A 24,593-nucleotide genomic window follows, 5' to 3' on the forward strand; every position below is an offset into this window, starting at 1 on the left:
TTATAGACCGGTTTTCATCCGCATACACCTTGGCTCTATCCGTAGCCTGGCGGATATTAGCTCTCGCAAGTGCTAGCATCTCCCGCATCTGAACCACAAAGTTCGCGGCACTAGGTACTCTCTGAGGTACTCCAACTATAGTTGGATTGGCTGGTCTATAACCATAGTTCAGCTCAAACGGACTGAACCCTGTAGAGGAATGTTTTCTATCATTGTAGGCAAACTCCAACAATGGCAACCACTTGTCCCATGTATGTTGCCTCAATGACACATATGCCCTCAGCATATCCTCTAAAGTCTGGTTGACTCTCTCTCTGTCTGACCATCCGTCTCAGGATGATCCCCACTACTCATTCCCAACTCAGTCCTTAGTGTTTCAAATACCGCTGTCCAAAAATGACCGGTAAATCTGACATCTCTGTCTGACACTATGGATCTAGGCAATCCATGCAGACGAAATATATGTCTAATGAACAAATCCGCCACTTGCGGGGCACTAACAGACTCCCTAGTCGGAATGAAGTGAGCCATCTTGGTTAGACGATCAACCACCACAAGGATAGAATCATATCCTCCTTGTGTCGTAGGCAGGCCTACAATAAAGTCCATGAAAATGCTCTCCCACTTACTTAGTGGTACTTCCAAAGGCTGTAAAAGTCCAGGTGGCTTCACCCGCTCGGCCTTGCTTACCTGACACGAGAAACACCGTGTCACATATTCATGAATATGCTTTTTCATCTTTGGCCAAAAGAAATCTCGCTTTACGAGATCATATGTCTTCTCGACTCCTGGATGTCCCGCACACGGGCTATCATGGCATTGTCGAATGACTCTCTGCCTGAGATCATTCTGACTAGGTACTACAACCTTGCCATTTCTAACTAGCATACCATCCCTTATGGTATATCTTGCATAAGTTTGGCCTTTTTTGGATGCCAGGTCATCCTTTTCACTTTCCTCGGGTTTTAACACATGGCTTTAGGCCAGAAGCTCTGGACAAACTCGTCCACTTTTTTGAGTTTCTCTTATCTCGGTCATTAGAGCACTCTCTAATACCGTGAAACTCAGGTTGTGCATAATGCGAGACAATGCATCAGCAACCTTATTGTCTTTTCCTCTTCGGTACCGAATCATTAGATTAAACTCCTACATGAGCTCTGCCCACCTAGCTTGGCGGCCCCTCAAGTCAGGTTGTTTACAAAAATGTTTCAGAGTATCATGATCCACATCCACATAAAACTTTGAACCATACAAATAATGCCTCCATGTTTTCAGAGCATGGATAACAGCATACAACTCCAATTCATGAGTTGGCCAATTCCTTTGAGAGGGAGAAAGCTTCTTGCTTTCAAAGGCTACTGGCCTTCTCTCTTGAAGGAGAATTGCTCCTACCGCAATGTCACTTGCATCGGTTTCTAGGAACAACGGTTTTTGGGGATCAACTATTTTTAACACCGGTCCTGAGACCACAACTTGTTTTATGGTGTTAAAACTTTCTTGTTGATTCTGCCCCCAAGTAAAAGGTACTTTATCTGAGGTCAGATCAGTCAATGGCGATACTATTCCGGAATATCCTTTGATATGCCTTCTGTAAAACTGGACAAATCCCAAGAATAATCGCAAGCGGTCAGACTCTGAGGGATTGGCCAAGTTAGTATCGCAGCCACTTTCTTCGGATCCATTTCTACCCCTTGTGGAGTAATTATGAACCCTAAATATTCAAGCCTAACCATACACAGTATAGTTTTCTTTTTATTTACATAAAGACTGGCTTTCCTCAAAGTACTGAACACTACTCTTAAGTGTTCACAATGCTCAGTAATACTTTTACTGAATATCAGGATATCGTCAATAAAATGTACTACGAACTTTCCGATATACGGACGTAGTAAATCGTTCATAAGCATGACGAATGTAGCCTGAGCATTGGTAAGTCCGAAGGGCATTACCAAAAACTCATAATGACCAAACCTGCTTTTGAAAGCGGTTTTATGCACATCCTCGGCTCTAATCCGGATTTGATGGTAGCTGCACTTAAGATCTATCTTACTGAAAATCACGGCTCCACGTAATGCATCTAGCAAATCATCAATTCGAGCCATCGGATACCTGTGCTTAACAGTGATATTATTCAATGCTCTGTAATCTATACAAAGGCGAAACGTATCATCCTTTTTCTTCTTTAATATCACTGGCGAAGCAAAAGGTGAGAAACTTGGATGAATCTGCCCCAACTTGAGGTATTCTTCCAGTTGTCTACGCACCTCCGCCTCTTCGGTAAAACTCATTCTATAGGGAGGTCTATTTACAGGTTCTGCCCCCGGGATCAGTTCAATCTTATGTTGAACTTTCCGCTCTGGAGGTAACCCATAAGGTAGTTCATCCCTAAAACATTCAGAGAACTCCTCTGTTATAAGATTAGCCAGCTTGGCCATCTCACCACTTTGCGTAACATCAGTGCTAGCCGAAGAATCATCAACCGGCTCTACCGATGCTGTGCAAAGGAATAAAAACTCTACTTGAGCTTTTCGGATTTCCATCACGGAAACCAACGGTCCCTGAGGTATATCTTTTTCACCTCGCAAGACATAAAGCACATCATTCATCTTGAATTGATATACGTGCTTTTTCCAATCAATGGCTGGATTCTTCTTAGAATGCCACGCCATACCCAGGGCTATATCTTCATGAGCAAGCTTGGTCATTTCAAAATCAAGCTTCTCAGCATAGTCATGAATCCGAAGCTCCAACTGGGTAACCCTTTCGTCCCATACTTCAGTTGAACTTCCATCTGCCATTCTAACTGTATACGCATAGTCAGATGGGCTTGTCTTTTATTTCAGCCTCTTCACGAGCTTGGAGTTAATTACATTGTGAGATGACGCCGAGTCAAACAACACAATGACATCATGATTGGCCACTTGCCCTTTCATTTTAATTAACTCCGTATCATTAAAGGCTGTATACTCCGTTGCTGCGGGCTTAGATAGGATGTTATCAGGTGCACTCGTCACTAACTTAGCAACAGACACACATAACAAACAAGGTACTAACCTCTGAGAAGATCCCGCTAGCTGAATCTGCATCTCTTCTGCTCTGGGACTTCCCTGCATCTACACGTCGCACTCTGAGATTACCATCTCAGCCATCTGACGATCTTTGTTACGTGGACAATTCTTCCACTGGTGAGGTTGAAGGCAACCAAAGCATAAGCCTTCTCTCCTCGCTTTTTCCCTTTGTTCTGGGTTCAAGGGAGAGTTAGACCAAGCCCGGGCTGCCATTGGGGTTACTTTCCTCTTCACTCCAATGGTGGTACTTGGTTTAGGAGTTTCAGCCGGTCTCGCCTGCTTGGCTTGACCACTCGGCTGCGAACCACTCCCTCTACTAGCCCACTTCTTCTTAAACCCAGATTTCTTCGGATACCCATACTGGGTTCCGACTTGTGCAAACCCACTTGGCTTGCTGCCCTTGGCATCCTCGTAGTTCAGGGCTATAGCTATTGCATCATCTAACGTGTTAGCGTACTTAGCCCGAACTTCCATTTTTATTCTATCATTCAATCCAAATATGAAATCTTTCACTTGGATTGATTGAGGCAGGGGTTCGTCAACCTTCATTACACTCTCTCGAAACTTATCAGTGTATTCTGCCACTGATAAATTTCTCTGACGAAGGTTCCTATATTGATCCCAAGCTCGGGATGCTTCATCAGGAGGTAAGAAGTGTTTCCTGAACTCTCTTTTAAACCCCTCCCAGGTAGTGGATGCTATACCATCTTTTTGTTGTTTAATCCACCACCGATCCGCTGCCTCACTAAACATGTGGGTGGCCTCACGGATCTTATTGATGTCATTTCTGATTTCACAAATGGCGAACGCCTCGTCCCATTTGTGTAACCAGGTCTCAGTGACATCGGAGCTACGGTCGTTCATCCGACTAGAATACTTTTCCGGTCTGTAATTGGCAATATTTGGCACTTTAACCTTTCTAGGCTTGACCGTATGGACACTAGACTCCAGTTCCATTGGAGCCTTTCCCTTCTCTTCTCGAGAAGGTCTGGCAGACATACTCTGTATCGCTCTCCTAAGTTTGGACTGCCCTGCATTGGCCTGTAATTGCTGCGCTAACAACTGTTGCAAGGCATCCTCCAGCAATGCAATTCTGCCAGCTAAAGTATGAGCTACTGGGCGCGATCCCTGCTGGGTCGGCCGGACTCCTGATTCACCAGGGTCCCTCCTGGAAGCCCCTTCTTTGGGTGTTTTGTTTTGTTTTGTTTTTTTAAAACACCACTGAAAAACTGTATTTATAAGCTGACATAGTTGAGTGTACTAACAGTCTAACACAATTCCCTATACTAGGGAATCCCCGCAATCCCACATTCACACCGATCAGGCATTTAACACATGCATATATCTCAGATGGCGCTTTTCCCTATACTAGGGAATTTCCTGCAAACTGACTTTGATCGAAGCACATAGGCATATGCACAGGCATAATCTGTCCCTGCTACAACATTAACGCCTCATGCAAGCTGATTACTCTTAAGATCCTGTCTATGAACGTAAAGCATCACCCCCCTAAATCGAGGAGGAAAAAAAACAACACGAAATAATAGAGGTCGAAGAGAGCTCCCTGGTCGTTAACGAATAGTCACACTCCCCTTTTGTTCCATGCAATTCCAGTCAACAACCTGTCGTACTCCTGCTATCAGTCTTCAGTTACAGTTGATGTACAGGCTGCGGGCCACCAGCCTGTTCTGCCACCACGTTCGACCAATTTGTCCGTTTAAATAGTCGGACCAATTGGTCTCCCGCTCACAAACTGCTGCAATCCGTTCCACTCCTTCCTTTGGGCTTTCTATTGAACTCACCCACAAAATCCCGACGTCGCGAGGAACCTTCCGCTCCAACAACAGCTTCAACGCCTGCGCATGTCACTGCTCCTACGTTCGACGACCCGTTTGCGTAGCCACCGTTCAACGACTAGCGCACTTCTGTTTGATTTCGTTATAGCTGCGGGAGCGCCACCAATCCTTCGTTTCCTAATTCGTGGACGTCGCCGATTACCAGTCGTTCCACCCAGGCTCCAGACCCGCTGTCCGCCACTAACTTACGGGACCCCCAAGCTCCAGCCACAATTCAGAAGCCTTCGTTCGTCACGTCGCAGCATCACCCGGTCAGTCCGTCGATTGGCGCTCAGATCGTTCGACGATCCAGCTCTGTATCGTTCACGTGAAGGTCTTCTTATCCCCTATCTAGCTTGCGTAGACCATCGTTGGACGACTAGCCACCAAGCCCATGAACACGACCTTTCTTCGTCCCGTATCCCTTGATCTCTCCACAGGCTCTGATACCAAATGTCAAACACACAGATCTAATTCTCTACTTAGATCGCGGGAGTAGCACCATGAATCACCTCCCAGCCATATCTCGCTAAGGCTAACGAGTAGACAGAGATCTTCGTTGGTTCAAATCAGCATGAATCATCTTCTTCTCTTCTCTCTCTAGCCTCAACAAGCCCCAATTCCCTAGATAGATCATGTCATCCATATAGGGCCTTCCTAATGCTATATTTCACCCCTCTCTTGGGATGCATTAAATTCATTGCCCCTAGGCACAACCTTTGCATTAGGCCCTTGGCCTTAGATCTACCTAGTCTGGTGCTATCAGCCCTCACCTAGGACCTTGACATTAAATCCCTCCCGATCATTTACATGAAGCACAAACACATATATTACAGAAATAGATCCTTTAAGGGAAATGTCGACTGATTATTTCGAGGTCATGCTACCTCGGCTAGAGCGTAACAAGGACTCAGGCACAGATCCCGAGGCAAATCATTTCGGGACAGATCTGTGAACCATCTTTCCTCTACAGCTCTTTCTTGTTCACCCTCCGCTCTCTACCTTCATTTCTCTCTTCTCCTGATTGCTGGAAGACACCTGCACCCTGCGGGGAGCTTGGGCAGAGGATAGGTGTGAGGAAGGAGCTCGCCCCTCTGCCACAGACAGCGGGAGTTGGTTCTAGGTTCGGTTTTTCCTTGTTCTTTCTTGCTTTGTAGCTTTTTGCAGTGCATGCGTGTTGTGTGTAGGACTCCAACAAGTTCTAGCAAGGTGATCCTGTGGAAGGCCTAAGGACATTGTGGATGCATGTGATAGCCTTGAGTACAGTTTGCCAGTGGTTTGGATGCCTGAATGCCTCTAAGTTGTGTCAGATCAGAAGTGAATGCCTGAGTATGCCTTGCCAGTGGGAATTCTAGTGGTGCATTGGGATTAGATGCCTTGAAGACAAGTAGAGGATTTGCAGAGAGGAACAATGCAAGGTTGAACCCTTGTTGTAAAGCATTTCCATTCAGAAGCATTAAATAATACCGTAAGGGGTGCCAAGGCCTTGTTTCTAAGTTGTGCTAAGTGATTTAAGTAACTGAAGCTTGCATTGTGGCTATTTATGAAGTTTATGACTGAGTAGAAGCTCGTATCTTGGTGATTGTTATCCAATTGATGTATGATCCAGAAGATAGAGGAAGAGACATGAGCATGTCATGGATAGTGCCACCATTGAAAAATGGACTAATTAGCCAAAGCTCCTTGTCATGCACATAGCCTATTGCTCGACACACAGCTCTATGTGTCACACTCATTACTAACTCTATCTTTAGTGATGAATGTGCTCTTGCATTATCCTTTAGAAGTCTTTTGCCAGCATAGGATAATGTTGGTCTAAAAGTTGGAACACCTTAAACTTGCATTCGGTATACCCTTCCTTCTATTCCACCACCTAAATATTAATGAACTGTTAATGCTGCTAGTGAAAAATGCATAGTAGAAGAACACAAGTCAGCAAATTGAGTGCATAGTTCAATTTGTGCCCTTCCTTGTATGTCTGCAGCATTAGTGTTTTCCTCAGATCCACTAGCCATCTTAGTATAATGAACAAGAGCACTAGTAGTTGCTTTCCCTATTGATCCTCTCTCTCTGATATTTTTCCTATGAATAGCAGCATGTGAAGATAACTGAAAACAGCTGCTGAAATAGAACCCCAAACCTTACTCCGTTTGCTGATCCGACTCCTCGTCTGATGCCCTGCGTGAACACCTTCCAGGAGGGCCAAGAGTTGAGGCTGGTCAGAGGCCAACTTCTTGTCAGGCCGTTCAGAAGGGGCTGGAGTGGAGCTGTAGGAGTGCTGAAGGAGGGAGGACTGAATGAGAAAAAGAGAGGGCAGCAAGGGCCTTTTATAGGGGCTGAGGAGCCAACCAACCAGCCTGGCTGTAGCTGACTGAGTAGTCGGCTATAGCCGCCTGGCTGTTGGTCTCCTTGGCCTATAAAAGCCCGTCCTTGGCTCATTTGTAAGGGAGTTTTGTGGACAGCCTTTGCAGGCTGCCTTGCTGGCTCCCTTTTGGTCCATTGGTCAGCCTTTGGGGGGCTTGATGGGGCTCCTATCCTAGGCTATGACCTAGACCTAACCTAACCTAAGATGGAAACACTAACTACCTACTGTTCTCCAGTGGGTACTAGTAAACAAGACTAACTGTCTTAGTTGACCTAAGGTTTAGAGATTGACTTACGTAGCTTGTGCCTAACCTTTGTAAGTCATAGAAGGCCTGCAAAGCTTTGCCTGTAACTTGAACTTTCTCCCTGCGTGTCTTTACCTTCTCTAATAAATCTGTAAGAGGGGCTGCGTGTGTTGAGAATCCATCCATGTGCGAGTTGTTGGCTTGACACAAACCTGCAAAGGATCGAATCTCTTGAAATGTCGTGGGGACAATACAACTAGTGAAAGTTTGAATCTTCTCTGGATCCAATTAATCCCTTGAGCACTAATGATGTATATTAGATACTGAATTTTTAGCAATCCAACTCACTTTTCTTTGTGTTGGGGTAGAGTTGGTTAGGGCGCACTATAGGGCGCATCGCACATCCTGAATATGTTGCTCGGCTGTAGTGGAAAAGATAAGGATATCATCACTTCCCAATATACTCTGCAAATACCCAAGACATCATCTTGTTGAACGTTGGTGGTGCATTCTTCAGACCAAATGGCATGACGACGAACTCGTAATGAGCTCGCTCTGTTTGGAAAGCTGTCTTTGGGATGTCAGCTTCCAAAATCTGGACTTGGTGGTAGCCACTCTTGAGGTCGATTTTTGAGAAAATTTTTGCACCATTGAGTCTTTCCAAGATATACTCGATGCGGGGCATAGGAAACTTATTACTTATTGTGAGTTTGTTGAGTGCTCTGCAGTCGACACATAATCGTGCGGACTTATCCTTCTTTGTCACAAAAGAATGGGTGCAGCAAACGGCGAAGATGATGGTCTAAGAAACCCTGCGCACAGTAATTGAGACAACTGTTGCTTTAACTCCCCCTCCATAGACTTGGAAAGCGATACGGGAACTTACTTGGAGGTGACGAATTTGGAAGCAGATCAATGCGATGGTCTTTGGGTGTGTTGGGAGGTAGCTAGGGTGGCAGATCATCTCGTAGCATGATGTCTTTGAACTCTTGGAGTAGATACACCATAACTTGTTCTTGGGTGAGTTTGGGAATGTTCGTGGATTCATCTAGGTATATGCTTCTGCTGTATTAGCGGACATGCAAATTTCACCTTGTGAAGTTTTCGTCCAAGTTGCGGCCTGCTGGTATTGCGAGAATTCTTTCTATCTTAAATGGTGCGTTGCCCTATCAGCTAGATTTTAGATTTAGATGCTCGTCTGGGAGAGACTAAAATGAAATCGTTTAGACTTCACAAGCAGTTGTAGCTTGAATGAAGAGATTTGGACTACTTTTTGATTAGCCTTCTCCTTTAGTGCTAGCCTTCGTCATGGTTGAGTTTGCCCTTCACCTCCGGAGTGCCGACAGAAACTCAGTACAAAGACTTTGTATAAATGGATGCTCAAGTATGTGTGGGTGTGTGGATTTGTATGTGTGAGAGCATACTTTTATACTATGGTCTACACCCATTGTTGGGCGCTGATGACGTCAGTGGGGATGTCATAGTAGCTAGTCCCTGCTATGCGTGATGGAGTTTATGGTTTTCAATCTTATGAGTGACTCTCGTGAGATTGAAACTGCACTATGTTGTGTTTTTAGAGGATGAGTTTGGGAATGTTCCTGGATTCATCTAGGTATATAGATCCACCATAACTTGCTCCTTCGGAGGAGCAGCTTGACTGCAGTAATCTAGTAGTGGACGTAAACAAGTGCACATATGGCGCGACTTGCTTGGATACAAGAGATTAACGAAATCCTTGGTATCCTCCGATCACCGCGTATCACGGCAGGCTTAGGTAAACCTTTCACAATGGTGAAGGTGTCCAATTCCCAATTAGGGGTCGGTACATGCTCACGGAACCACTAAATCCCAAGGATCATGTCGCATCCCATCAAAGAAGTCAGAATGAAATCCTATGTAAAAATGGCCTTCGGAAGTGAAAAAGTGAAACGGATGGCCTTATGTGTGATGTGTGTGCGCAAGCCGGGTGTGAACTTGTCCACTACAAGCTAGTGAGGCACCAAGTTGCATCCCACAGTTTTGGCAAGATGAGGGGAGATATCTTCTGAACTTCCCATATCGAACAATATAATAAACAGATGCCCATCAGTTGTGCCGTATGTCGAATGGGCATCTTTTTTTGATATGAGAAGTCACCCTCCTCCTTACCTTGAAAGACCACTGTGGGAATGACGTCCAAAGTAGGGAAGACAACATTCGTAGCTGAGGATGGAGGCGGGGTTGGAACAACCAATACATTGGCGACGTACGAAGTAGGTGCTTTTGCAGCCTTTTTGGCAAGCCACTTCGGACAATCCTTCTTGCCGTGCCCAGCAATGTGTTGGCAATGAAAGCAATGAGCTTTTGCTCGTCAGGCTATAGGTAGCCTCCCGTAATATCCACTTTAGCCTTCTCATCTGGAGTCATCTTTGGCTTGGACTCCTTTTGACCAGAAGCCTGGCCGTCTTTCTTTTAAAACTGGTTGTCCTTCTTTTGATTTTTACCGGCTGTGGTGTTTGACTACTGTGGGGATTTGGAATCCTTCTGTACCTACTTGGGCTTTCCCCCGTTCAGCATCATCTTCGGATTTTGTGCGAGAGTCAGCACCCACTCGTAATCCGGCGGGTCGAAGCTGTGGATGGTAAATCAGATGTTGATGTGCAGTCCTCAAATGAATTGCTTCATCTTGTCGCTCTTAGACACGCCTAAGTGTTGTGCCAACGTGATGACCTTGTTACTGCACGTCAACACCGGTAAACCGTTTGGGAGAGACGAGAAAACTCATCCTCTAAGTTAAGCATATACTGGGGCAGGAGAAAACATGCTTTGAGATCGGTCACAAATGTTGTACAAACAAAATTCGTCTTAAACGTGACCAGGTCAAGGTGTGAGGGATCAACTAGCATCGGTTGGTTAGATAATAGAAGGTAGACTTCGACCAGTTGGCCTTGATGGTACTTCGAAGGTTACCAAGGAGCTTCGTTACGACTGTGACTGCAGGGTAGAGGACCAAACCTCTGACTTTCGAGGAGTTGGGTCCATTACTGCTCTAGGAAGAAGCTAGGGAGAAGCTCTACAAGAACGACAACAATGACAAGGCTCGCAAAGGATACTGCTGGCAAAGGAAAGGGAAAGCCTAATGGTGGCAAGCCCAAGAAGGATGACTCCGGAGATAAGAAGAGGAAGCAAAAGAAAAAGTGTTCTTATTGCGACAGGCCAAGCCATTTTTGCAGAAAAAAGAAGGCGGATCAAAAGAACAAGGAGGAGTCCGACTTAGATTCAGATGGTGATACAAAAGCCAAAGCTAATGTGGCAATCGGAAAACTGTTCATGGTGACATCTCCATGTGTTATTGAGGTAAAATATGCCGACCTAGAAGTCATAGTGAAGATGTCTGACATTGAGATGTGGGCCGACGGGGAGTTAGAGACCTTTGTGAAGGTGAAGGACAGCATGGAGTGCTTGGAAACTTCCAGGTGTGCGGCTGTTGCTAGTGACACGAGGGTGGATTCCAGGGAGTGCCCTAGAGTTTTACGTTTAGATGGTGGTTGTAGTAGGATTACACAGGTTATTCGTATGTGCCTCGATGAGGTGCATGGTTTGCTTTCAAAGCAAGCAAACATGCAGTACGAGGTTCTGGGAAGGAATGGGCCTTCTTGGAAGGCAAAAGGGGAAGTGTGGGTGCTTCTTCAAATCTCAGACGCAGGTTGCTAGAAGGTGATTATGGCCAAGGTGTACTGAAGCCAGAAGAGTACTTACTTGAGAGCTCAGTAAGAGTTCGTGGTCCAAGTTATCTGGAAATATTCTTGGGATGTCATTTCTCAAGATGGTTCTTTTGTTGCGGACCTTGCCAGAGGAAGGACGGGTTGAAACAAACCCTTAGAGCATGGTGCCTAGAAGACTCCAGGTTGTTTACTCACTATGAGGGGGACAACTAGAAGAGCGTGGCGTCTGGATTGCTCGAGTTCGAAGGCGGGCACATGAGTGGCGGTGCCATCTGGTGCTACTGAGGATGGATCTGTGTACAAGGATGGTTTGCTTGTGCAGGAGCAGCAGGAGTCCTCGGACTGCCCAAATAATGTCCTAACTGTACCCAAGATCAAGTAGGCATCTAAAAAATCAAAGCTAGGGATGGGAATCGACACCGAATTGTCCTAGAGGGTTCCAACTTGGGAGCTGTTGGGGCAACGTCATTGATGTGTTGGCATTGGGCTGAGATGTATTGGTGAGAGGGGGTGTTGGAAAGGTCACCTCCCCATCTTTAAGCCCCCAAATGAAGAGAGCGTGGGGGAGGGAGACCTAGGGCAACATGTGCCCAGAAAAGAAGACTGCCATGTGGGCAGGGATCAGAGAGAGAAATGGCGCCAGCATGGAAAGGCAGGTGTGGCCTGGGCAGGTTGTTGGCCTGCAACAAGGCCTTGAACAGGGCGCAATGGATGGCAGGTTGACAGCAGATGATAAGGTCTGGTTGAAGGGCTGGACCAAGGCTGGAACCTGCACAAAGAAAAGGGGCTGGAGAAGGCCAGCGAAGTGGCGCATTCATGAGCAGGGCAAGGGCCTACAGGAGGGCCTGGCAGAGGCAACGGGAGGGGCTGCAAAAGCGCAGCACCCTGCCCTTATATAGGGCCATGGAACTGGCTGGTCGGCCAGATTGGTCAGACATATGGCCCAGCCCACAGCCCAGGGGGGAGTGGTGTTGGAAAGGTCACCTCCCCATTTGTAAGCCCCCAAATGAGGAGAGCGTGGGGGAGGGAGACCTAGGGCAGGATGTGCCCCAAAAGAAGAGAGGCGGGTACCTGGCTGATCTGCAGGAGCATAAGGCGGAGCAGAGGACAGCAGTAGGGACCCAAGAGAAGAGACCACTGATGACATCAGCAACAGTACGGAATAGTACAGAGCTGAGGCGCACACGTGGCAGATCAGGAGAACAGGATAAACAGGTGCTGACATGGCAGGTCAGGAGCGCAGGTGTATGGGGCTGCCAGTGGGCAGAGGCATGCCTTATATAGGCTGGGCCCTTGCCTAGATTGGAGGGCCAAAAGCTCTAAGAGTGTGGGCCATAAAGGCCTAGTTTTGTGAGCCCTTAAAGGGCTGGACCACTGGTCGGCCAGTCTGGTCAGCCAGTATGAAGCTGGCTGGTCGGTTTTCTACAGCAGGCCTTAGGGCTTATAAAAGGAGAGGCTTGTGGCCTCATTTCTCATCCAACATCCAGCAGAAAGTGGAGCAGACAGGAGCAGCCTGAAGGCATTCCCTTTGGCCTCATCTTGGAGGTAAAGGAGAGTTGAAGGAGTGCTGCAGACTGAGTTCCCTAAGGGCTGGGACCTTGGCTGTCTACTAGGGCAGCAAGGTGTTGTGATCATCATACCTTTTGGAGCAGCCATTCACAAGCAGGTTGGAGCAGTGGAACAGGGACCTGTGTGCTGCAGACAAAGCTTGGCAGGGGCTGCCCACCTAGGCTGATTCACAGGCAGTAAGGTGGAGAAGAACACACTGGACAGAAAGTCTACAGACGCTCGAGGTGGAGCACGCGGGCTCGAGTCTAGAGATAGCCAGCAGATAGGAGAAGGACCTTGTGGTTAGATCAGAGGACCACACCATTGGTGGGACTCTGGATCTTTCTCTCTTGTATTGTGTCCATAGTTTGGATGGAAATATATATTTTGGTGGTTTCTCTATCTGGCCGGTTCATTGTCTATTGATGAGTCTGCACATTTATTGAATGCACATAAGTAAAGAAGTTTGTGATTCCACACCCACACCGCACACTGTGTGAGCTCGTGGGCATTACTATAAGTCTTCCGCTGTGTGTACCCTCTGTTGGGTTATTTTCTAACAAGTGGAGCCCAAGATATAGGGATGGTGGGGGCGGTTTTTGGAGGCTGAGTGGGCACACACAGTGTGAGCTCCTGGGCTATTCTATCAGTATTCCGCTTTACGTACCCTCTGTTGGTAAATTTCTAACAGCCCTTACCGCTTCGTCCACACCTTCTCGCCCTGATGCTTCTCCTTGGGACCATTTCACACATAGGAGAAGGGGAATCCCGTATTTCATTTCTCTCTCATATCCTATGGCAGGCTGCATGCTGCCCATGTGGCAACCCATATTCTCGTTTTTGTCTCTGCCCAAATGGCATCTCTGTCAAGCCCTTTTCTGCCGCAGGTCCTCCCCCTCCATGTCCTCATTTGGGGACTCACAGGTGGGGATGAATTTGGATGCTAGACAAGCAGGTCATCGAGGTAGATGGCTGCGTATATTGCTTTCAGGAGAATGCTGTTTATAGGCCTCCAAACCTTTCATCAGCAAACTGTGAATTTCTCATTATCCTTCTGCTTTGGAATCCTGTTCATAGCCTTCACATCTGCAATTCCTGGCAGGCCATGTACAATCTTTTTTGCATTCTTCTGCTGACCTTGCAAGATTACTGCTTTCAAGTTCTGGGAAAAGGCAGTCCCATGGGTGACATGGTCAACGGTGAACTCACAATTGTTGTCGATTTGTGAAAGTCAAGCATATGCCTTCCAAGGTTACCTCTATGTCCTTATATGTGCCCTATAAATATGCTTTTGGGTTGTTAATTCTGTTGGAAAGTTTTGTTAGAATTGAAACAGCCGTATCTGATCTGCTAGAATGCAGATCTCCCAGAAGATTAACTTGAGAAAAATGTGGGCTTGTATGTGCTTAAAATTGATGTACAATGTATTGCAGGAAAATTCGATAGTAGATGACCCTGATAGGATGCTTTCCTACAACTATGTGTCAATGAATTCTCAGATCTACCTAATGAGCTGTGTCCTAAAAGAGAACCCGATCGTTCAGTTATCTTGGAAAAGGAACAAAGCTAGTTAATAAGGTTTCATAACGGGTCATTCAGGTCGCAAAAGGCAAGGTTGCGAGGTACAGTCAGAAAGACACAAGCAATCTCCTTTTGTCATGTGGAAGGGTCATTCAGATTATGAGGATAATTTGGCTGCTTCAGCTTTGTAAGATTTGTAATCATCTGCAATTCAATAACATGGGTTGCATATAATCATCAAAATTGAAACACGCTAAGATTGATTCACATGTCAATTAGGAAATTTCTTCCTTTAAAAAAAAACTTAAAGTCCATACTTTCCAGTTTTCCACCGCTGCAATGAGCTGTCTCAGGTGTATCTCTTTTTTCATAAGAGCATGTGACGAATGTTTCCAGGCTTCATTATCATTTGGTATTTGAATGGTGTTGACAGGGTGATGTTGAATCTATTGCATCAAAGAGTCCAAAGGAGTTAACAGCCCTTTTTGAGCAAATATCTGGTTCAGACGAGTGTAAGAAAGACTATGAAGAATTGGAAGTACGCAAAGCTCATGCAGAGGAGAAGTCAGCATTCGCATACCAGAAAAAAAGGTCCGTGGCTGCTGAGAGAAAGCAAAAGAAAGAACAGAAAGAAGAAGCAGAGAAACATCTTCGCTTACAGGGTGAGCTGGTATGATAACAAGCCTATTTCCATGGACGGCAATTGGTACAATTTTGCATAATAGTAAAATACCTAGTACACTCATAGTGCGGTGTTGGGATCTCGTCTTGTGCGCACATTCGTTCAAGTCAGCCAGTCCACATACTTTTTTGGCCCTGCAAGGGTCCTAAGGGATGATGGTTAGTGAGTTGCTAATCAAGGGCCATAGTTTTGAAGTTAGTTCATTTGGTCAATTTGACCTTGCAAATTATGGCTAGTATGAGGCTTAAATGTGGGTTAGTAGAAGTTTAAGGGCTCCTAATGTGTTTAGGGTTTAAGGTTTTTGTTTGCTTGTGGAGGTCCTAAATGTTTTTGTCTTTTATCCTAAAGCTTTTGTCTTTTGTTAAGTATTTCTCTCTAAAGATGGAGGCTCTCTTTGTCTTTGTATGACACCACATTTATATTAGTCTTGCCATGTCCCCACTTTTATTTAATGGCCCATCCACCACACTGTTAGAAAATACCCAACAAAGGGTACACGCAGCGGAAGACTTATAGTAATGCCCAGGAGCTCACACAATGTGTATGTGGGGTGTGGAATCACAAACTTCTAAATTTGTATGATTGGACTTATTCTAGTCTTACAAAGGTATATTTTTCTATCGCCTTAGCGGACATGCAAATTCTTTGAATTTTCGTCCAAGTGGTGATCAGCTGTTCAACTACATCGTTTTGTCTTACGCGGGTGCAGAAGCCCCAACAGCTAATCTTATTCTCATTTATTCTTATTATTATTTTAATCTTTTTGTTTATTATTTTTTTTAATTTTTAATTTTGTCTTTCTTTGTAGATTTTTTATCTTTAGAACAACAAAAATTCTAAATTTGTATGATTGGACTTATTCTAGTCTTACAAAGGTATATTTTTCTATCGCCTTAGCGGACATGCAAATTCTTTGAATTTTCGTCCAAGTGGTGATCAGCTGTTCAACTACATCGTTTTATCTTACGCGGGTGCAGAAGCCCCAATAGCTAATCTTATTCTCATTTATTCTTATTATTATTTTAATCTTTTTGTTTATTTTTTTTTTAATTTTTAATTTTGTCTTTCTTTGTAGATTTTTGATCTTTAGAACAACAAAAATTCTAAATTTGTATGATTGGACTTATTCTAGTCTTACAAAGGTATATATAAAACTTCTTTACTTATGTGCATTCGATAGATGTGCAGACTCATCAATAGACAATGAACCGGGCAGATAGAGAAACCACCAAAATATATTTCCGTCCAAAACTATGGACACAACAAAAGAGAGACAGATCCAGAGTCCCACCAATGGTGTGGTCCTCTGATCTTACCACAAGGTCCTTCTCCTATCAGCTGGCTATCTCTAGACTTGAGCCCGCGTGCTCCACCTCAAGCCTCTGTAGACTTTCTGTCCAGTGTGTTCTTCTCCACCTTACTGCCTGTGATTCAGCCTAGGTGGGCAGCCCCTGCCAAGCTTTGTCTGCAGCACACAGGTCCTTGTCCCACTGCTCCAACCTGCTTGTGAATGGCTGCTCCAGAAGGTATGATGATCACAACACCTTGCTGCCCTAGAAGACAGCCAAGGTCCAGCCTCTAGGAACTCAGTCTGCAGCTCACCTTCAACTCTCCTTCACCCCTAGTGTGAGACCCAAGGGAGTGGCTCCTGGCTGCTCCTGTCTGCTCCACTTTCTGCTGGATGTTGGATGAATAATGGGGCATGAAGCCCCTCCTTTTATAGGCCTAGGGGCCTGTCAAAAACCTGACCAGTCTGTCCCAATCTGGGCCGACTGGACAGACCAGGTTGGCTGGCCCAACCGACCTGGTTGGCTCAGCCCAACCAGCCCTTTAAGGGCTCACAAAACTAGGGCCCTTTGGCCCACACTTCTAGGGCTTTTGGTCCTCCAATTAAGGCAAGGTCCCAGCCCTATATAAGGGCCCTAGCCAGGCCCTTTTGGGCTGCTGCTGGAGACTCTATTGCAGGCTGTACTCCTGCCCATAGCCTCTGCCATCTGCCCTGTATCTTTCTTCATGCAGGTGCCTTCCTGCTGCAGCATCCTTGCCTCCTGCCAGGCCTTCACCAGCCCCGTACAGCCACGTATGCATACCGTGCCCTTCCGTACTGCTGCGCCGTCTGTCCTTGCTGGAAATCCCTGCGCAATCAGGCTGCTGCAGGTCCCTGATGTCTACATGTCTGCCCTGTACATCGGGAGCTCCATGACTTGCCAGGTACCCTTCTTTCTTCTTTTGGGGCACATCCTGCCCTAGGTCTCCCTCCCCCATGCTCTCCTCATTTTGGGGCTTACAGATGGAGAGGTGACCTTTCCAACACACACACACACACACACACCCCCCCCCCTTTTCACCTCTTTTCTCTCCTCTCTTTCACTCATCTATCTTTCCTGATATTCCTTCACCTTCTGTTGCTCTTTCTCTTTTCCTTTCCTTCCAATTTACACCTATCGTTTCCTTTCACAAGTTATTCAAAATATTTATTGAGCTACTTACACTGGGACTTATAATGACACTCCAAAAGGCAGGGCCATAGTGGGATCCCCACCTTGTTTGTTGTAATGCATCAAAGATGAATTAAGTAGCTTTTGTCCTTACACCAAGAAAGAATGTGGGATCATTGGTGTAAGTCTTTAGGTGTGAGCTCTGGAAAGATTTATTTTTTGGAAAATAACTAGAATTCTAGTACTACCTCATGGTGAATAGGATGTTTCAAGAGGAACTAGAGTAAGTACAATAGAAGTATATACCCTTACAATGTAATATTTGCATTAAGAGTTTGTCGGGTTAACTAGGGTCCTACAAAAATGCATTCTAAGTATATATTATATAAGATCTAAATATCTTAGTTCTCTCCTTAAACGTGTCAAAGTGTCTCATTAAAGGTGATATTTATTTTGACATCTCACCTCTCTCATAGAAGCTTGCAAAGCTATTAGATGCACCTTTAGTCCCACTATTGTGTTTGGTATGGATAGTTCCTTTATTGTGTCTGAGATTAGTACTAAATCATCTGCATAGAAATAGAAAGCTTGCAAAGTTGTTAGATGCATTTATCCACGATTGTGCTTGGTATGGATAGTTCCTTTATTGTGTCTGAGATTAGTACTAAATCATCTGCATAGAAATAGAAAGCTTGCAAAGTTGTTAGATGCATTTATCCACGATTGTGTTTGACATTGGTTGACTTTGAGAGTGAAGGAGGGGTGAGAGGGGGCTGAGAGGGAACTGAGAGAGGGAGGGCTGAGAATGAAGGGGAGGCTAGGGCTGAGAGAGAGCTGCAGAAGGGAAAAGGATGAGAAGAGCTGATAGAGGGCTGAGTGAGGGTTGAGAGAGGGCTCACCAAGGGCTGAGAGAGGCAAGGTGTGCTAACTAAGGGCTGAGTGAGGATTGAGCTGAGAGAGGCAAGGGGCTGAGATTGTGAGAGAGCAAGACTTGAGAGCTCTGGTAGACCAAAGCAAAGGCCTATCCAAAGGAGTTGCGTGCAGCGGACAGCATCTGGAGGCACCAAAAAAATGAAAACCCCCATAGCCAAAAACATCCCCAAAAAAAAAAAAGAAAAAAAAAAGGGAATTCCGAAAGTCCCAAAAAAAAACACACAAGCGCACCTTATGATTTGAAGCGTTTCCAAAATGCCCTGAAAACTTTGAATGGCACCTTATGTTAAGGTGCTCGCACCGAATTAACCATGATGTGGATTGTGAGAAAACTAGAAAAAGCAGGTTTGGAAAAGCTATAGAAAGCTAAAAAAGCAATTTCTAGCATCTTAGTTTTTAACTGCAGTATTTAGTTAGTTATTTCTGAATAAGAAGAGTATTTTGTACTCAGTTTAATGTTGTAATTATGTCTTTTAAAAATTTAATTAATTATTCTACGTCCTTTAAAATCTTTGTCCATGACCCCTCTACCCATGCAATTATATTAGTAGCCTAGGTTTGCTAGGCTCAGAACTTGACCTAGAGAACTCTGAAGCCATTCTTTAGACCTCGACGTGCCCTAACTAATGTGCATGTGAGCGATCAAGGTGTTGATCCTGGTTCTGAAGATTTGCCTCACGGTTAAATACTACCTACCCTCATTAAGCCAAAGCATCGTTTCCCAACACACTGAGGCTCACCCCCAAAGCCAAACTGAAGGTGTTAGGAATAAACCATGAGAAAAACCTTGTGGATGTGTGAAGCATTATCAGTCTTGTACGGCATGTTGATAATTGAATATAGTCAAATGACCCATAACTTCACTAATCTGAAGTACATCTTATGCACCGGATGTGACTATCATGGATACTAAAGATCCATTACCATATTGTAGATGGTGTAAACAAGACCATACTGAAGATGGAAAAAATAGGTCATACTCGATGGTAAATTTATATTGAAGATGACAAATCACTCGGAAGGTGATAGATCACTCTGAAGAAGATAGAGTCACACTGAAGGTGACATGGATACACCGAAGGTGTCATGGACACACTGAAGGATGGTGATCGGAGCATGTCCAAACTGTACATAACCATGCGCACAGGATTTCTAGAAGATAACCAGCCAAGGTATGAACTCTTGTCACAAGAACTCACACAAAGAAAATGAACATATGGTCATAAGTAAAGCAAATGGAAATAGCCTTCTCCTTTAGTGCTAGCCTTTGTCATGGTTGAGTTTGCCCTTCACCTCCGGAGTGCCGACAGAAACTCAGTACGAAGACTTTGTATAAATGGATGCTCAAGTATGTGTGGGTGTGTGGATTTGTATGTGTGAGAGCATACTTTTATACTATGGTCTACCCCCACTGTTGGGCGCTGATGACGTCAGTGGGGATGTCATAGTAGCTAGTCCCTGCTATGCGTGATGGAGTTAATGGTTTTCAATCTTATGAGTGACTATTGTGAGATTGAAACTGCACTATGTTGTGTTTTTAGAGGATGAGTTTGGGAATGTTCCTAGATTCATCTAGGTATAGGATATCTAACAATGATCCATAAATGTATCGGAGACAAAGTGTAGGCCAGCTGGCATAATGAGTACCGGCTCTTGTCAAATCAGCGATGTCACACCGTGAACTTGAGATGATATTTTTTAGCGCACACCTTTTCTTAGTTTGATACATGCACAATATATAAACGTATATGATAATGCTTTTGATAAGATAATTTTTTTGGGTTTCTTTTTAGGTTATGCTATCATAATATGTGTGGTGTAATTTTTTATTCTTTTTTCTTATGTGCAGAAATCTTTGAAAACTGAGTATTTTCTCTGGCAAATGTACAATATTGACAAAGATATTGAGAAAACTCAAGCAGAGTTGGAGATTGATCAGAAAAACCTTCAGGAGATTAACAAGGCGCAAGAGCAATTAGAGCTTGAAGTCAAGGAAAAAAAGAAAGAACAATCTGTTTTTACGAAGGATGCATTGCTTTGTGAAAAGAAAATTGCAAGAAAGAAGGCTGAACTGGATAAAAAGGTGTGTATGCTACTTCTGAACCCTTTTCTAAAAAAGTTTACTCTCTTGGAGTAATTGTTGTGAGCAGTCCTTTTGGCAAGGGTACGAAATCTTTGGTGGCTATGTTTATTGCTGGCTGCTCTGCTGTCTCTAATTTGGAAAGTTACTGATTCGACTTTTAAGTAAAGTAACACTATATTTGGGTACCGGTGTCTGGGGCCCTTTAAACAGACATACACACTTGTCCTTGGTTCTAAGATTGTTTGCGATCATTACAGGTTGCCTTTTGGAATTTCTGTCATAATCTCCAAACCTTATCTTCTTAGTTTATGTGTTTGGATGGTGCAGCATCCTGAAATCCTGAAGCTGAAGGAAGAGATTACGCGGATAACACAGAAGATAAAAAATAGTGAAAAGGATTTGGAAAAGAAGAGGGAAGAGCAGAAAAAGCAGAGGAAGGAAATTTCTAAGCTCCAGAGAGATCTGCAAGATGTTACCGCTGCCTTAAATGAGCTTAACGAGCAAGGTAGCGAAGGAACAGGGCCACTGCAGTTGGCTGAGAGCCAGGTGCAGGAATATCATCGGATGTAAGGCTTCCATGTCTCTTTTGAAATTTGAATAATATCCAAGTTGTAAATAATTTCCATGGAATGGATTAGGTCATTTATCATATCAGCTTTGCCATTATTTTGAAGTTCCTCAATAGGTCAAGCGATGCTTAGCACTTCTTATGAACACCCATATGGTAGTACATAGGTCGAGTCTCTTTGAGACATTCATGTGTGTGTGTGCGCTTTTTCAACACATAATAGTTAAGACAGCATATGAAGACATACCTCTTTTTTTGGTCCTATCCCACAAGACGGCACCTCACACACTTCTTCAGCATTGTGAAACCAGTTGCTACTGATATGATATAGTTTCTTGCTAAAAGGGAAGAAATGTACTTGCAAATGCTTATACACATCCAAAAGCTTCCATTCGATGCCATTTAGTCTTCATCCATTGCTCACAATGGTCTCAAATTCTATTTAACTTATTTTCTCTTTGGTCTTTTTCCTGGTCTGAATGGTAAGACGTAAGGTCCACTGCTTAGATGTAAGATCCATTGGACCATATGTCAAATATCTTTGGCTCCACTGTGATGCATGCGTTCTAAGCACGGGTGTTGCTGAACATGGCAGCAAAGAGGAAGCTGGTACAAAAACTGCGAGGTTGAAACAGGACAAGGAGGTGCTTGACCGACAGCAGCAAGCTGATGAGGAGGCAAAAAATAATCTGGAGGAGAATCTTCAGCAGCTTTATAATAGAGAACAGCAACTAGCTTCTCAAGAGGACCAAATGCAATCTCGTATGAAAAGACTACTTGAAACAGTCTCAAAGAACAAAGAAGATTTTTCTCAGATTCGTACTGAGCTTAGTCAAATGCAAGACAGACACCGTAAATCAAGGTGACTGGGCAACAGCTTGCAATTATTTCAAAGCAATGATTTAATTTCACACATTAAAGAGATTTTTAAATCCTATTTAGCAGTGTGGTTCAATCCTACAACCATTAGCTTTTCTGCGAAGGACATTTGTACTGGGTTATATGGAATTCTGTTATTCAAACCAGCATAGGAGTAGACCTGACAAATTGGATGCATTTTCTTTGCAAACAGGACAAAGTATGATAATTTGAAAGCCAAGGTGGATGAAATTGAGAATCAGTTACGGGAGGTGAAGGCAGATAGGCGCGAAAGTGAGCGTGATGCAAAATTGTCTGAGGCTGTAGAGAGCCTTAAACGTCTCTTTGCAGGGGTATATGGCAGAATGACAGATCTTTGTCGGCCGATACAAAAGAAGTACAATCTTGCTATTACTGTGGCCATGGGTAAATTTATGGATGCTGTGGTTGTTGAGGATGAACATACTGGCAAGGAATGCATCAAGGCAAGTGTCCCAGCTTTATAAAAATTTGGGCTTACCTTTCCTGGCTTCCATTTTGCTGGCCTTTGTGTGCTGTAGTGGTTATTACTGTTTGTAAGCTGTTGGACTCAATTCTGTACACTTACTTTTGAGTCTTGACTCTACAAAATTCTTAAAGTGGCCATTTGGAAGACTTAAAAAAGAATGATATATGAGCGATGATCATGGCATTTAGGACTCATGTAATTGATATTGGTTTTAGAGGCTTGAGATTGTCTTTTGCTGTAATGCAGTATTTGAAGGAACAGCGTCTTCCTCCACAGACGTTTATTCCGTTGCAGTCAGCTCGGGTAAAGCCTATTCAGGAGAAGTTACGCACGCTTGGAGGGACTGCCAAACTGGTGTATGATGTTATACAATATCCTTGTTTGGGCATGCGTGCTTGGTCTATCTTGTGTCATTTTGTATGTCTGTTCTCGTTACATTCGGTTGATCTTTCTTAACTGTTAGAACGTTTGATCCTGCTCTGGAAAAAGCAGTACTTTATTCTGTGGGCAATACACTTGTATGTGACATTTTAGAAGAAGCAAAAGCGTTAGCATGGGGACAGGAGCGCTATAAAGGTAAGCAATGTATAAAGTGCACAATTTGTCATCAACGTCTGTCTATTAAGGAGTGTTTGTTTTATCTTGTGTTACACGATTTATGCCCTGCAGTGGTAACACTTGATGGAATATTGCTATCAAAGTCGGGCACAATGACTGGGGGCATTAGTGGTGGAATGGAAGCTCGTTCACAAAAGTGGGATGATCGGGCAATTGAAGGTATTCTGTTTTGTTCTCAAGTCCTACCTATTGTAGCTCTATGGCGCACATTGCTGTTTTATGTGTGTTTGTGTGTGTGTGAGAGAGAGAGAGAAGAGAGAGAGAGAGGGGGGAGGTTGTCAGTGTCTTCAGAAGGCCAAAATGTCGCGGATGCCTTAATCAAGACTCCTGGGATTTATGATACCTTTGGGTCACGGTTTATTTGATCCTTGTGGGATTTTCCTATTGTGTCCTTGAAAAATGGAGAAAGAAAGAAAGAAAGAAAGAAAGTTTATAGAAGTCTTTGAAAGACCATAGGGTCTATGAGACTTCATCATCACTCTACAATGAATATAACATAATCAAATCACATCAGATTATGAGTGGTGTGGTGTGAACACACCCTCGGGGCACGTTTCCCTCTAGTTAGGAGATTGTTCTCCCTAGGGTTGGTATTAGGGTTCGCTTCTTTGTAGAGGATATCTTCTTAAGGGGGAGAAAATGTTACATCAATATTAGGTTAGATAATTAGGAATTAAAGACAATGGTCTTTGCTGGTTAGGCCTAAGTGGCTTAAGGGGCTCATAGTGCCCAAATAGGACATGTAGCATTGTTAGTATAACTAGATGTGTCTTCTAAGATACATTAGGTAAGTGGCCATTGGACTTAGGGGTGGCAGATGGTACACCTAGTATGTTCTAGTAGTTGCTAGGACCCAAGTGAACTGCTGAGGCAACTTTTAGGTCATCTATTCCTATGCTTGTTGTGTGAACATGAAATCCTCCCCCATAAAAAACCGCAGAGACACTCTCATTTCTCTCCCTCTATCCCTCTCTCAACAGAGACACTAGGGCCGAGGACAATCGTTCGGCTGGACCCCCCGAAGGTTTTTATTACTTGAGAGAAAACTGAGTACAAGAGTTCAGCGTGGAAGCTGTTCATACAAAAAATCCAAACGTGAATAAATATTACATGAGCTCTAAGGCTCCCCTTCTTGGCAACAAGCCACTTGTCAATTTCTACATTACTTTCCTAATTACATGCCACTAAGGGCAACTCTGGAGTCTTTGAAGCACTTGGTCACGCGAATCGCCTCCTAGACTCTTGTTAGGCTCCCGTGGCGCTTAGGAAAATAACTCTTCCTAGTACCTACAACAATTAATTAAAGCGCACCTACCATGGTACCTATTAATTGTTAGCGCTTTGCATGCAAATAACACACTGTGGACTAATTCTAGTCACGGTGGGCATCCCCACTGAACACATGTGCACACATAACAAGTGTAAAAATACATGTTTATTCTCGAGTTGACGAAAGTCAACACTCTTGATCATAATTAAGGGCTTTGACCAAGGGTCGAGGCGCCTTAATTATAGTCAAGTCTCTCCAACCGAAGTTGGCACATCTTGGTTAATTGTAGTTAACCCTCTTGGCGCATGCCAAGTCTCGTTGGCTGAAGTCAACACTCTCTGACTGTGGTC

At 44.3% G+C, this 24,593-nt stretch overlaps 1 protein-coding gene across 1 annotated transcript in view; it reads left to right on the top strand.

The window, feature by feature from the left end:
* Positions 1-24,593, top strand: part of TTN8 (Structural maintenance of chromosomes (SMC) family protein) — a 54,702-nt gene that overhangs the window by 8,890 nt on the left and 21,219 nt on the right. Inside the window, exons 2-9 of the mRNA XM_087373888.1 lie at positions 14,719-14,955; positions 20,188-20,421; positions 20,749-20,987; positions 21,585-21,851; positions 22,062-22,332; positions 22,602-22,726; positions 22,822-22,931; positions 23,025-23,132. Of these exons, the coding sequence (XP_087230014.1) occupies positions 14,719-14,955; positions 20,188-20,421; positions 20,749-20,987; positions 21,585-21,851; positions 22,062-22,332; positions 22,602-22,726; positions 22,822-22,931; positions 23,025-23,132 (1,591 nt within the window). The remainder of the gene's footprint in view (positions 1-14,718; positions 14,956-20,187; positions 20,422-20,748; positions 20,988-21,584; positions 21,852-22,061; positions 22,333-22,601; positions 22,727-22,821; positions 22,932-23,024; positions 23,133-24,593) is intronic.

The sequence above is a fragment of the Dipteris shenzhenensis genome, chromosome 1, assembly GCF_047967505.1.
Source record: "Dipteris shenzhenensis isolate YYH24624 ecotype China chromosome 1, Dip_SZ_1.0, whole genome shotgun sequence".
NCBI lineage: Eukaryota > Viridiplantae > Streptophyta > Polypodiopsida > Gleicheniales > Dipteridaceae > Dipteris > Dipteris shenzhenensis.